The sequence below is a fragment of the Electrophorus electricus genome, chromosome 24 (assembly GCF_013358815.1).
Source record: "Electrophorus electricus isolate fEleEle1 chromosome 24, fEleEle1.pri, whole genome shotgun sequence".
Taxonomy (NCBI): Eukaryota; Metazoa; Chordata; class Actinopteri; order Gymnotiformes; family Gymnotidae; genus Electrophorus; species Electrophorus electricus.
In genome coordinates, this window is record NC_049558.1 from 11,337,445 (window position 1) to 11,353,184 (window position 15,740).

At 43.5% G+C, this 15,740-nt stretch overlaps 1 protein-coding gene across 2 annotated transcripts in view; it reads left to right on the top strand.

Moving 5' to 3' along the window:
• LOC113589297 (cadherin-4-like) overlaps window positions 1-15,740 on the top strand; it is a 297,607-nt gene that overhangs the window by 205,142 nt on the left and 76,725 nt on the right. The window contains exon 4 of one of the 2 annotated variants that reach the window (XM_035522244.1): window positions 3,545-3,744. In XM_035522244.1, the coding sequence (XP_035378137.1) occupies window positions 3,545-3,744 (200 nt within the window). Of the gene's footprint in view, window positions 1-3,544; window positions 3,745-3,998; window positions 4,025-15,740 lie in introns of those variants that run through there. The other variant, XM_035522245.1, reaches the window with a different exon arrangement.

Below are 15,740 nucleotides of genomic sequence, written 5' to 3' on the forward strand. Positions count from 1 at the left end.
TGTCTGGTGGTAATGTAGCTGGTGTGGGGGTACCACCCCAGTGATCCCCAGTACCATCCCAATGTCTCCAGTACCACCCCAGTGATCCCCAGTACCATCCCAATGTCTCCAGTACCACCCCAGTGATCCCCAGTACCATCCCAATGTCTCCAGTACCATCCCAGTGATCCCCAGTACCATCCCAATGTCTCCAGTACCACCCCAGTGATCCCCAGTACCACCCCAGTGATCCCCAGTACCATCCCAATGTCTCCAGTACCATCCCAGTGATCCCCAGTACCACCCCAGTGATCCCCAGTACCATCCCAATGTCTCCAGTACCACCCCAGTGATCCCCAGTACCATCCCAATGTCTCCAGTACCACCCCAGTGATCCCCAGTACCATCCCAATGTCTCCAGTACCATCCCAATGTCTCCAGTACCACCCCAGTGATCCCCAGTACCATCCCAATGTCTCCAGTACCACCCCAGTGATCCCCAGTACCATCCCAATGTCTCCAGTACCATCCCAGTGATCCCCAGTACCACCCCAGTGATCCCCAGTACCATCCCAATGTCTCCAGTACCATCCCAGTGATCCCCAGTACCACCCCAGTGATCCCCAGTACCATCCCAATGTCTCCAGTACCACCCCAGTGATCCCCAGTACCATCCCAATGTCTCCAGTACCACCCCAGTGATCCCCAGTAACACCCCAGTGATCCCCAGTACTGCCCAGTGTCTGCAGTACCACCCCAGTTTTCCGCAGGAAAATTTTGAGTTTTCCTTCAGTTCCTTAACACAGAGGAATGGGAAACAGGGACACTGGAGTGCAGTTGGAACAGAATGATTCCAGAACGCTTTGAGCAAGGAGCAAAATTCGCTGACGCTTCGCTGGTGGTGTACCCAGATCAGTTACTGGTGGTGATGAGGCTGGGTGATTAGTCTGTGTTGATTTGGCTGGGTGATTAGTCTCTATGGCGATGTAGCTGGGTCTTTAGTCACTGGTATGTTTATTCCCTGTTGTGTTTATTCTTTGGTGTGTTTATTCTCTGGTGTGTTTATTCCGTGGTGCGTTTATCCTCTGGTGTGTTTATTCCCTGGTGTGTTTAGTCTCTGGTGTGTTAATCTTTGGTGTGTTTATTCTCTGGTGTGTTTATTCCCTGGTGTGTTTAGTCTCCGGTGTGTTTAGTCTCTGGTGTGTTTATTCCCTGGTGTGTTTATTCTTTGGTGTGTTTATTCTCTGGTGTGTTTATTCCGTAGTGTGTTTATTCTCTGGTGTTTTTATTCCCTGGTGTGTTTATTCTCTGGTGTGCTTAGTCTCTGGTGTGTTTAGTCTCTGGTGTGTTTATTCTCTGGTGTGCTTAGTCTCCGGTGTGTTTAGTCTCTGGTGTGTTTATTCCCTGGTGTGTTTATTCTTTGGTGTGTTTATTCTCTGGTGTGTTTTTTCCATAGTGTGTTTATTCTCTGGTGTTTTTATTCCCTGGTGTGTTTATTCTCTGGTGTGCTTAGTCTCTGGTGTGTTTATTCTCTGGTGTTTTTATTCCCTGGTGTGTTTATTCTCTGGTGTGCTTAGTCTCTGGTGTGTTTATTCTTTGATGTGTTTATTCTCTTGTATGTTTATTCTCTGGTATGTTTATTCCCTGGTGTGTTTAGTCTTTGGTGTGTTTAGTCTCTGGTGTGTTTAGCCACAGGTGTGTTTAGACAAACCAGATTCCTGATGGAGAAAAAGCCTCTACTGCTGGGTAATTCAAGAAAATGCTACCATTACCCCTAAAGTGAGAGACAGAAAGAGAGAGAGAGAGAGAGAGAGAGAGAGAGAGAGAGAGAGAGAGATGAAAGTAAGCCTAGTGTTTGCAATTTGGAATGACTACATAATTGGTAAATGTCATGATCTATCTCTGTCCTTTGTTCTTGATCTCCCTCTCTCTCTCTGGCCTTTTGCTTTCCCCTTGTTCCGGGTGATCTACAGCGGTGTACCTGCAGAGTAGTGTAATAACGTCTCCCTGTGTGCGCTCACTAGGTGTGTGTGAGTAGATGCAGAGTGCTCCGAGTTACTGCTGGAGCATTGTTGTGTCAGATCTAGCCTCAGATTGGGAATACTGATATGGGAATACTCAATATGGGAATACTGATATAGGAATACTCGATATGGGAATACTCGATAATGGGAATACTGATATGGGAATACCCGATATGAGAATACTGAAATGGGAATACTCCATATGGGAATACTCTATAATGGGAATACTGATATGGGAATACTCAGTAATGGGATTCAGAATCTTTTTTCTCGTGCCTTCCTGCAGCTGACCTCAGCCACCAGGTCGATCCCAGCATGACTTTTCCCAGGCGGTCTCCTCAAAGCCGGGAAAGCCACCTTCACAGGGAAGCTCCAGGAAACTCCTAGTCTGTCACGAAGCCCAGAGCAGAATTCTGTGGTTGCTAGTTTTGTTTTGTTGTCTGCGCTTATTTGTTAGCAAGGGGACCTAGCGGAGCTACTAGTCATGTGAACTGCAGTATTAATGCTTCAGCTGTTGGCAGCGCTCGTAGGAAACATCTATCAAAGCATCAATAAAGAAACAGGAACATGGGTCCAAAGTATATCATATGGATCTGAAGTATATCATTTATTGAATATCATCAATATTTCATCAGTATTCATCAGGTTTCTTTTCTGTGTCTTCGGAAAGCGTGTGCACACAGGAGGTGAGTTCAGGGAGTCACACTTTAGGGTTTCTGGCTTTGACTCCAATCGATGTTTCAGTTCAGCCTTCACACTTGGTCCAGGACTTGGTCCAAGACTTGGTCCAGGACTTGTGTCCCCACCCACAGCCGGGGCAGTGTTGACGGCCGATTTGACTTGACAGCAGGAGCAGCAGGTCTCGCGTCTGTCCACGCTCGCACACACTCGTGCACACGCTCACATGCCACATTCAGCAGCAACATTTGTGCATTGATTGTTTATCCGAGAGAAGGTGTGTTAATGTCCGAGCAAACGTACAAACTCTGTCATTAGACTGGGGTCAGTGGTGCAGTCTATGATGCACACTGAACGTTGAGTGGAGAGGTTTTGTGAGACTTTAAAGAAATGTTGATGACAGAGATTCCTGAGTCCTTCTAGGGGTGTGTGTGTGTGTGTGTGTGTGTGTGTGTGTGTGTGTGTGTGTGTGTGTGTGTGTGTGTGTGTGTGTGGCCCACACCACCCTACAGTTGTACCCAGATCAGTGGCCATTCCAAGCCTGCTGTGGTATCTTATGTTTTGTAAAACCAGCAGGGTCACTGAAACATGTCCTATTATAGCAACGATCTGGAGAAGTGGGCGGAGCCACCAGATAGCACTCTGAAGAAGTGGGCGGAGCAGGCCAGATAGCACTCTGAAGAAGTGGGCGGAGCAGGCCTAGATAGCATTCTGGAGAAGTGGGTGGAGCAGGCCAGATAGCCTTCAACGCCCTTCAGGAGCTCCAGTTGTAAACCGTGGGTGTAAATGTCGTTTGTACAGGTTAGATTTAATAATTTAGAACTTAACACTCTCTCTCTCTTTCTCTCTTTCTCTCTCTACAGTTCACTTCAATGATTGTTTGGGGAACCAGGGTGTGCAGTTGGAGAGCAGTAATCCTGGTTTCCGGGTGGAGGCAGATGGCTCTGTCTACACCCAGACAGAGGTGGAGGAGTCCAGGCTGAGAAGCCCCATCAACATTACAGTGACAGCACACACACACACGTGGGAGACTACTGTTGAGCTGGAACTTGAGGGACAGGAGGTAGGGGTTTAAAACACACACACACACACACACACACACACATACACACAGACACACACAGACACACACACACACACACAGACACACACAGACACACACACACACACACACACACACACACACACACATGGGAGACTACTGTTGAGCTGGAACTTGAGGGACAGGAGGTAGGGGTTTAAAACACACACACACACACACACGCACACACACAGACACACACACACACACACACACACACACATGGGAGACTACTGTTGAGCTGGAACTTGAGGGACAGGAGGTAGGGGTTTAAAACACACACACACACACACACACACACTCACACACATACACACACACACACAAACTCACACACACACACACACAGACTCACACACACTCTCTCACACACACACTTTCTCTCTGTGTATGTCTATGTATGTCTATGTGTGTGTCTATGTATGTCTATATATATTGTGTATATATATATATATATATATATATGTACAGTATACAATATATAATATACAATATTATAAAGCATACAGTATATGGTATATAATATACAGCATACAGTATATAGTATTCAGCATACAGTATACAGTATATAGTATACAGTATAGTATATAAAATACAGCATACAGTATACAGTATATAGTATATAGTATACAGCATACAGTGTACAGTGTATAGTTTATAGCATACAGTATACAGCATATAATATACAGTATATAGTATATAATATACAGCATACATTATATAGTATACAGCATATGGTATACAGTATATAGTATATACTATACAGCATACAGTATACAGCATATAATATACAGCATACAGTATATAGTATACAATATATAGTAAATAATATACAGTATATAGTATACAGTATATAGTATACAGTATACAGTATATAGTATACAGTATATAATATACAGCATACAGTATATAGTATACAATATATAGTAAATAATATAAAGTATATAATATACAGCATATAGTATACAGTATATAATATATAATATACAGCATACAGTATACAGTATAAAATATATTGTATACAGCATACAGAATATATTATACAGTATATAGTATACAGCATACAGTTTATAGTATATAATAAACAGCATACAGTATATAGTATACAGCATACAGTTTATAGTATATAATAAACAGCATACAGTATATAGTATACAGTATATAGTGTACAACATACAGTATATATTATACAGTATAATATAAGCATACAGTATACAGCATATAATATACAGTATATAGTATATAATGTACAGCATACAGTATATAATATACAGCATACAGTATATAGTATACAATATATAGTAAATGATATACAGCATACAGTATACAGTATATAGTATACAGCATACAGTATACAGTATATATTATATAATATACAGTATACAGTATATAGTATACATAATATAGTATATAATATACAGTATACAGTATATAATATACAGTATACAGTATAAAGTATATAGTATACAGCATAATGTTTATAGTATATAATATAGTGTACAGCATATAGTATACAGTATATAGTGTACAGCATACAGTATATATTATATAGTATATAATATACAGCATACAGTATATAGTATATAGTATACAGTAGATAGTGCATACTATGCAGTATATAATATACAGTGTATAGTATACAGTATGTAATATAGAGTATAAAGTATACAGTATATAGTACATAATATACAGTATATAGTATACAGTATATAATATACAGTATATAGTATATAATATACACCATACAGTATATAGTATATAATATACAGCACACAGTATACAGTATATAATACATAATATAAAGTATATAGTATACAGTAGATAGTACATACTATGCAGTGTATAATATAGAGTATATAGTATACAGTATGTAATATAGAGTATAAAGTATGGAGTGTACAGTATATAGTACATTATATACGGTATATAGTATACAGTATATAGTATATAGTATACAGCAAACGGTATACAGTATATAGTACCATGCAAAGCACACGACTGCTCATGGACCAGGTGTGTAGGCTGTGCGGTGTGTGTGTGGGCTGTATGTGGTGTGGGGGTGTATAGGGTCTGTGTGGGCTGTGTGTGGTGTGTGTGGTGTCTGTGGGCTGTGTGTGGTGTGTGTGGGATGTGTGTGTTGTGTGGGTGTGTGTAGTGTGTTATGTATAAACGTAATTTATGGTAAAACATTTACTTTGTGGTTTGATCTGAGAGAGCGTTCCAGCTGTGTGTGTGTGTGTGTGTGGAGTGACGTTCCTTCCCGGAGAGTGTATGCTGGCGTGACTCTCCACAGATGCTCCAGTTCTGGTTTATGATCTCATTATAGTAATAAGCAATGTTACTGATCCACTGATGCGGATCAGACAGCGGATCAGACCACTGCTCAGCTGAATCTCATATACAGATGATTGTCTATTCAACTCAGACTAGTTTTGGTGTTAATTCGACCTCCCTGTTGCGGACCCCACACCCCCTTCCTAACACCGACCCCTACTGCCTTCTCACCAGTAACTCTCCACTTCCTGTTTCCTGGGCGTTTTCTTTGTGGTGGTTAATTGTGCGCTGGTGGTTTTAACTCGGCAGCCTGTAAAAAAATGTTTGTCTCCAAATGTTTCATCCAAATATCTGTTCTGGTTGGACCCAACACTGGACTCTGCTCAGAGTAGTAGTTTTTAAGCTCTTAGACCTTTCCACTAATAGCGAGGGGTTCCAGTACCCGAAGACTGAACTTCCAAAGTTGGCTGTCTCCTCAGACGTGCACATGCTGGCATGGCCATGCGAATCGCCTCGGCACCCACGTTCCGTTCACTGGGGATCCCGTCACCATCTGCGTGTCTGGGAATTCTGTTGGGGGTCGTGGGATGTTCATATCTTTGGCGTTTCTTCACTGTCCGGCTAGACTTCGGCGTAGCTGCGTGAATATTAGTAACCTCTGGCTCTTGGAACCGTCTATAATTCAGCATGTATTCTCTTTCCAATCGGTCTCAGATCCTGTGCGAGTTAAGGAAGCGCCCATCGACGCAAGTCCGCGGGTAAATACGTCTTTTATACTGAATTAACTTTTTTAATTCCTCTTTGGATTAGATGTTCTCTGACACTTAAGGAATGGAGGTTGGGCTTCACTTGTCAAGCTGTCTCCCAGCGACGGCTCTTTCTTAAACACAGCGGCTTGCGCCTCAGGATTAGCAACCATTTTTAGAGATAAATTCAAATGCCGATTACTGACCATGACGGAGTGTTTGAGTTTTGAAGTGCAGCTGTGTCTAACAGAATAAGCATGTTCTGTGTCCCGCGCCAGTGTATAGATCTGCCAAACAGGAAGGATTTTATCCAGGAAATGTCTGTTTTTTTAATCTATGGCTTTATCCAGCACGGATAAAGTCTTGATTCTTGGCCGTTTTAACATTTCCATCTGTTGTCCTTCTAAGCCTCTGAGTGGGTGGAGTTTCTACCTCTGCTCCATCCATTTAGTTTGACCCTGTCTGGTGTTTTGCTTTAATGAGCAGAGATCAGACCTGATCTTGTCATACAGGAGATAGAGAGAGCAATAGGAAGTGTGAACTGAACAACTGAACAACAGGAAGTGTGTTACCAAACAGTAAGTGCTGAAAGTTTCAATTGATCAATAGTTGTGCAGTATCTTTGATGTGCTCAGTCCACGTCCACCTCCTCCTAAACACCGTCTATCCCCGGACTGCCCACTCTCTGTCTCCATACTGGTCACTATCTGTCCCTGTACTGGTCACTATCTGTCCCTGTACTGGTCACTCTCTGTCCCTGTACTGGTCACTCTCTGTCCCTGTACTGGTCACTCTCTGTCCCTGTTCAGTACAATGTATAAGATGAGGCCTCACGCATCCTGTAACTCCTCGTCTGCCTGTACTGGTGTTCCTTTAGTTTCTAGCAGTGAGAGTCCCCTCAGGGCATGAACACTGATGACCTGCTTTACTCACTTCTGCACGTGCTGACATTAGAAATTCAGTCGCTCCTCTACAAACCCAACTCCAGCGATGCCTGTGTCCTTGTAAAGGAATACAGGAAGGACGAAAAAGGACAACCTTCACGTCTCTGCCCGAAATATGAAAGAACGACTGGCAAACTCTCCAAATGCCGCGCGAGAAAAATATTTTGCTGACATTACCATAAAACCCCTCTGACAGGCCTTGAGTTTCTTTTAAACACAATTAATCCAGCTCTTCACCCCATCATTAAGACAGCCCTGGGGCCCCTGCAGAAGTATGTGAGGATCTTATGAAATGCTTATGAATCTTTTATTGACTAAATTTATAAGTGCACATATTTTACCACCTACCCATGATGCTTCTGACATGCCCACGTGTTGTGCTTTCCTCAGTCAGCTTGAGTCAGTATCTACACCCTGTCTGAGTTACCTTTGCTCTCTGGATGTGTGTCCCACACGCCCTCGCAGGGACTGTGATGCAGGCTCAGCAAACAGTCCTGCTCTGTCCTGCCTCTACCCTGCAATCACCCAGCCTCTTTTAAATGCACCAGGCCCAGACCCGTTGGTTCTGACCCACTTTCGACCATCTTGAAGGTAACAATAGTTCTGGAGAAGTTTTTTCTTCTCGCAACTTTCCTAATTTTTAAGCACAAACCATTTTTTCAAAAAGCTTCAGTTAGGTTTTAGACTCCTCCCTAGCATGTCTGACGATTCACTATGAGCTGTTGACTCTAGAAAGTGTGCTGTTTTAGTTCTTTTAGGCCTGAGAGCAGGTTTTAATACTGTCAATCACACTTTTCCCTCGACCGTCTGAAGTGTTTTTTTGGCTTCCACGCTACTCCACTGAAATGTTGTGCCTCATACTTGGACAGCAGAAGTTTTTTTCTGTCATTCCACCACAGCATCTACTGCATGTGGAATACCTCAGGGCTCTACCTCAGGACCTGTCCTGTTCTCCCTGTACATGTTCCCACTGGTCTCCATCTTCCGGAGGTACAAAATATCGGATCTTTGTTATGCAGATGGCACGCAGATGTACCTCCCACTTAAGTCTGGTGAAAGCGACTCTGCTGCTCCTCGCTGACTGCTCACAAGCTGTAAAGCGTTGGATGTCAGAACCGGGAGAAGACAGATATGGTTATATTTGGTGCTACTTGTTCTCTTAGAGATATAGTATTGTCAGCTAATGTACCGAATCAGATATCAACATCTTTGTGTTATTTTTTTTCTTCTTTCAAATTAAAAAACAAATCAATGCAGCTGTGAGAGGTAGCTAATTTCAACTCAGGAATATCGCCAAAACTGAACCACAACATGTCTTGTAAGGACCTGGCCGTTAACACCCTCATCTGCTCTCACACTGAATACTTCAATTCGCTCTACCTGGCAACACCTCAGTCACGCTCCGCACACCTGCAGTTATTCCAAAATGGTCAGTCAGCTACAGAGTGGATTTCGAGGCTTGGCTGTTCATTTTTGAAGCGCTACCCAGCATAGCTCCAAGCTACACCTCTGATCATATCGACCTTCGCCCCGCCTCCCGCCCCGGAGCTACTGATCACAAGGGTTTATCTGTTCCACAAAAGGAAGAAGGTCAGAAGGTGAGCGGACTCTCTCCGAACAGTTTGCAACAGTTTCCCATTCATTATCACAGAATCCCTCACAAGAGACAGTTTGAAGTTATATTTTTAAAACCTTCCCTTTGGTGATCGTGGTTCATTTGAGCTGCTTTAGTGATTGTGGTGCATTTGAGCTGCTTTAGTGATCGTGGTTCATTTGAGTTGCTTTAGTGATCGTGGTTCATTTGAGCTGCTTTAGTGAACGTGGTTCATTTGAGCCGCTTTAGTGATCGTGGTTCATTTGAGTTGCTTTAGTGATCATGGTTCATTTGAGCTGCTTTAGTGATCGTGGTTCATTTGAGTTGCTTTAGTGATCGTGGTTCATTTGAGTTGCTTTAGTGATCGTGGTTCATTTGAGTTGCTTTAGTGTTCGTGGTTCATTTGAGTTGCTTTAGTGATCGTGGTTCATTTGAGCTGCTTTAGTGATCGTGGTTCATTTGAGTTGCTTTAGTGATCGTGGTTCATTTGAGTTGCTTTAGTGATCGTGGTTCATTTGAGTTGCTTTAATGATCGTGGTTCATTTGAGCTGCTTTAGTGATCATGGTTCATTTGAGTTGCTTTAATGATCGTGGTTCATTTGAGCTGCTTTAGTGATCATGGTTCATTTGAGTTGCTTTAGTGATCGTGATTCAGTTGGCTGTTCTGTCTCGGTTCTTTCTTTGCCTTCATCAATTGTTTTGTATTTTTTATTGCCTCCTAATTGCCTTTTTAATTTTATTTTCCTGGTTAATTTATTTTAGATCATTTTATATTGTTTTTGCTTGTTTTAGATTATTGTTAGTGTTGTTGCAGTTGTTGTTTTGTTAACATTTCATTTTTCCTGGTAAGTGTCTATGTGTGAGGCTCACATGTTAACAATCAGGGAGACAACACACACACACACATACACACACCACCTCCATCTCTCTCTCTCACACACACAAACACACACATATGCACACACCACCTCCATCTGTCTCTCTCTCACTCACACACACACAAACACACACTCACACACACACATGCACACACCACCTCCATCTCTCTCTCTTTCTCTCACACACACACACACACACACAAACACACACACTCTCACACACACACACACACTCACACACACACACTGCTCCATTCTAATTTCTTTGCGGGAAGCTGCCACCCCAGGTGAGACAGGTCATCACTCTCATTACATATTTACTAAAGCAGCCAGGACACACACTCTACTTCTTCTAAAAATACCAGGACGGATTTCTGTCCAGTGTGAAGTAGAGAGCAGTGACTCAGAGCCAAACTCAGAGATGACAGTACACGTGCACCATGAATAATGAATCCAGTAGCTCACAGAGATCAGCACCTCAGAGAGATCAAGACCTTGGAGAGATCAGTACCTCAGAGAGATCAGCACCTAGAGAGATGGGTACCTCACAGGGATCAGCAGCTCAGAGAGATCAATACCTCAGAGAGCATGATGTTTCAATGAGAGCAGCACCTCAGACACCCCTCCCCACACACACACACACTCAACCCCACCAGGGCTACACACTCCTAAACCACCCCCCCCCCCCGCCTCTACCCAGGGTCCCACTGACTCTACCCAGGGTCTCGCTGACTCTACCCAGGGTCCCGCTGACTCTACCCAGGGTCTCGCTGACTCTACCGAGGGTCTCACTGACTCTGCTAGGGTCTGTCCGTGTCTGCTAGTGCGCCCAGCGTGGTGGGAGGTTTGCTTCAGCGAGTGGTGTGGGAGGAAAATTGTGATTTTAAATGTCAGAGAGAGGATGTTGTCTGATAGTTGATTAAAGTCTCTTTTTACCAAACCAAACACTCAGTGTCAGACTCTTGGTGCTCTCAGGAATCTGAATGGTGTTTGCTTGCTTTGTGAACTGTGAATAAATTTCTTCTAGCACTTAGCGTGAGTCAGTGTGTCGCCTTTTAAATCATATATATGCTACTGCATATCTGCTCATAGCATAACAGTAACCAAAATGCATCACATTAAACCCACTGAATTCACGATTGATGCTGATATGATGTGGCAACGCAAATCTCTGGAAATGAGACATGTTTCTTTCTGAACAAACCATTTCATTTCAACTCCTGACTGAACAATAAATGAACACATAACGATGTCTAACCAATCAGTGGTTGCTAGGTTACCAGGAGCAGGATGGCTAGCCATGACGAGACCATCGTTTATTTATAAATTATGAATGTCCAAGAAATTACAAATACATTAATGTAATTTCTGATTTGAGGAGTAAGTGGATGAATGGATGGATGGAGATCTCCAGGTTTCTGTCACTGTCTCCTGTTTGTTTCAGCTCCAACTTCACACGCTACGTGCTGTTGATAAAATCGTATGACACCACCCCCAGGAGTCTATCTGTACCGTATGCCACCAGCATATACGTCCCCAAACACACACACACACACACACACGCACGCGCACTCTAATGCAGCCTTGAACTCGGTTCCCCCTGGGCATGTGTCTAATGAACAGCGCTGGAAGGTCTTGTTTTCTCTGGTCACCACAACTGCACTTTCAGAAGCTTCCACGTCTGAAAAAAAGGCCTTTCTAAGAAAATGGCCTACAGCGTGATTCCGCACAGCTCTAATCAGAGCAAAGCGCTCACAGGACTCACAACCCCGCAACCTTTCAGCACCTGACAAATTGGCTTCCATCTTCTGTTCCGTTTCTCCTTCCTCTTCGGTACTGTGGGCTGAGGCACTGGGATTCTTCTCAGAGTGAGAGAAAAGTTGCATGCAGCGGACGACGTGGTATTAAAAAATAACGCCGTGTTAGTACGGGGAAAGTAGTGGATCCCTGATCTCATATCTGTCTGACATAATACATCGGTTTAATTTTGCATCACTTCCTGTGCTCTTAGATCTGCACACAGGAGTATCTTATCTCTCTCTCTCTCTCATTTACTCTGTGCTTTTTCACCCTGGATGGAGTGTGAGGACCCTGTAGAGAGTGTGATGACTCTTTAGAGAGTGTGAGGACCCTGTGGAGAGTGTGATGACTCTTTGGGAGTGTGAGGACCCTGTGGAGAGTGTGATGACTCTTTGGGAGTGTGAGGACCCTGTGGAGAGTGTGATGACTCTTTGGGAGTGTGAGGACCCTGTGGAGAGTGTGATGACTCTTTGGGAGTGTGAGGACCCTGTGGAGAGTGTGATGACTCTTTGGGAGTGTGAGGACCCTGTGGAGAGTGTGATGACTCTTTGGGAGTGTGAGGACCATGTGGAGGAGTGTGAGGTTTGTGTACATCAATAAAATACTGGTATACTTTACCTACACTCAGCAGAGTGTGGGTACCTACACTCACTACACACACACACACACACACACACACACACACACACTTGCTGGGATCCCTGAAGGACTGATGAAGAGCTATTATAGAGATTAGTTGTTAACCACCTCTATAATGACAGGAAAGACAAAAAGAGAAAAGAAGAGAGAGAGAGAGACAAAGAAAGAGGGGGAGAAAGAGAGAGAGAGAGAGAGAGAGAGAGAAAGAGGGGGAGAGAGAGAGAGAGAGAAAGAGGGGGAGAGAGAGAGAGAGGTTGTTTGATAAAAAGCAAATCTCAGATTAATCAGAATCTCTTTCCATCTCACTGTGGAATATCTGGGCTTTTGGCTTGAAGAGCAGGAATTCCATTAAAGAGATAAGAGACAGATATTTGAGAGCCCCCCCACACACACACCACGTAGAAAGCTCAGGGGAGTGCCCTCCCAAGACCACTTACTTAGTGCAAATCAGAAATGGCAGATTATACTAAAACTGTCAAGAAAGGAGAGAAAACTCCATATGGATGAAAATAACTAAATAAATAAACAACTAAATAAATAAATAAAGTCTTGCTCTGTGAAGTTTATTTCCTGTCTGCAGAGTTCTCTTACTTTCTTTTCTCTCACATGCAGCTATAAATCTGATCTTTCCAAGCCCACAGACGTTTTCTGATCTGTAGAGACCTGAACTTCTAAACCGGTACATGAGGGGAGTGAACTACAATGCAATATAATATCCTTCTAATATACATGTAACATGCTCCTTAAATAACCTGCGAGGTTTAGTAGGCGAGAATGGAACGCAGAAGAAGCCGGTGTCCTGGATTAAAGCCCCAGGGAGACAAGCAGGTGTCAAGAGGGGTGGAATTATCAGATTATTACGGCAAAACTGGATTAGCAGAGTATATTTACCTGTAAAATGAATGTGTATATAAAAGAATTACTGTACTCACATACTGAAATTATGGATTTGAGCTCCTCAACCCTTGCTCAAACCATTAGCGATATTCAGGCACATTTAATGTAAATTAGGTTTCCTAATATGTAATTTATAACATGAAAGAACAATGAACATCTTAGTCAAGATAAATATAGTGGGACTGACACATAACTGTTTCCTTTAATTATTTAGTTTTAGCTGCCAGCCCTTCCTTCATATGGCCACGCCCCTGACCACCCTGCCCTTCGTGTGGCCACGCCCCTAACCGCTATATCCTTCATGTGGCCACGCCCTTAACCACGCTATCCTTCACGTAGCCACGCCCCTAACTGCTCTATCCTTCATGTGGCCACACCCTTACTCTATTCTTCAAGTGGCCACGCCCCTGACCACCCTGTCCTTTATATGGCCACACCCCTGACCACCCTGTCCTTCATATGGCCACGCCCCTAACCACACTGTTGTGTGGAAGCCCGACCCCAGGGTGTGTCACATATAATTCAGATGTAGGTGTTAGACCACCGAGATTATAATATATAGATTTATATTTATAAAAGGTTTCACAGGCATCACAGACAGTCTTTCTGCCCCTTATCCAACCACGATTTAAAATGAAGAAAAGCTGGAAAATCATCATCGCAGATTCTAGGAAAATCTGCCTAATTAAGCAGCCCGACAGATACAAACAGCGCTGAGACTGATCAGAGAACAGTTATGAGAAAACGCAACCATCTTCGGTCTGTTTCCCACCACCAAGCAAACCACATACCGAGAAAAAAATAGTCAGACTGTTGAACACATAAAACACAAATTTTATCAGGAAGGTCATGACATTAGAAATATTAATAACGTCAACAAAATAAATTAATATTGACAAAAATATTATATATTGACTGACCTCTTTATTAGAAACCCCTCCTCCACCCACACACTGCCTCTTTAGTAACCCCTTCCAAACTTGTAGGTGGATTTTCTAATTAAGTGCATAATTACAGTGTCTAGTCCATCTGTCTCCCTGTACCATCTGTCCTGCTCCTCCACCCAGTTCATCGCTGTCCAGTCTCTGACCACAGGACAATATGGACGGAGGACTGCCCTCGCTACAATCGTGACACCGACACGGTAGTGTGTCGCAGTGGTGTGGGCGTAGCAGACACACGTGTCAGAGTCCCTGCTGGGTTAAAAATGGTCCTCCACCCAAATCATGCCCCACCAGCCGTGGTGCTGTGGTCAGATGTGACCGTTGAGGAGGAATTTGAGCTCACACAAAACTGTACATGGGCTAACAGATGGTGTAGCTAATCTAGGTGAGGAAGAAACGTGTAAGTGAACTATCCTGCATGTCTTCAGTTGTCCAGCGTGTGAATTCAACATTGGGAATGCCTGATCAAACACACAAAAGTAGGGTCAAAGTTTAACTTGTAATTTTAACATAATTGATCCGATAACTTCTGGGCTGAATGGCCAGAAATAAACAAAAAAAGTATTCTGATGATTTCACTATTCAACATTATTGGGTCCTAAAACCTAAAATCTGAGCAGAAACATTGCTCACCACAGTTAGATACAGAAAACCACGGCCGGTGCAGACACTCGGTGAGCAGGGTCTGGCCGTTGGCCCTGGCACTCCGCCCACTGCCTCCTGGGAAGGGACAGAATTGCAATTTGAACATGTATGTTATTTAATAACTTTGTTAATGACCTTGTTCTTCCACTGACTTTTGTTTGCGTTGATATGACAGCCATGCCAATAAAGAGAGAGAGAGAGAGAGAGAGAGAGGGAGAGAGAGAGAGAGAGAGAGAGAGAGAGAGAGAGAGAGAGAGAGAGAGAGAGAGAGAGAGGTGAGGGAGAGATACAGGCTGACAGGATTGTGGGGGAAGCTCAGACAGGAAACTCCTTTAATTTTCTCTCTGATGCTCTGTAGTAAACATCTCCATGCTGTAAGTCTGTAGAGGGCCGAGGTTTTCTGCTGCACTTGCGATCTAATCCCTTGGTTGCCTGGGAAACGAAAGGCCTATGCAAATCTGAGGTGGCACCAGTGTAAATTCTGAGGGTGGTGGTGTTTGGTATTTTAAAATTTCACACATCTCCTCACCAACACCATCTCCCTCACTAACACCATCTCCTCACCATCTCCCTCACTAACACCATCCCCTCACCAACACCATCTCCTAACACCCTCT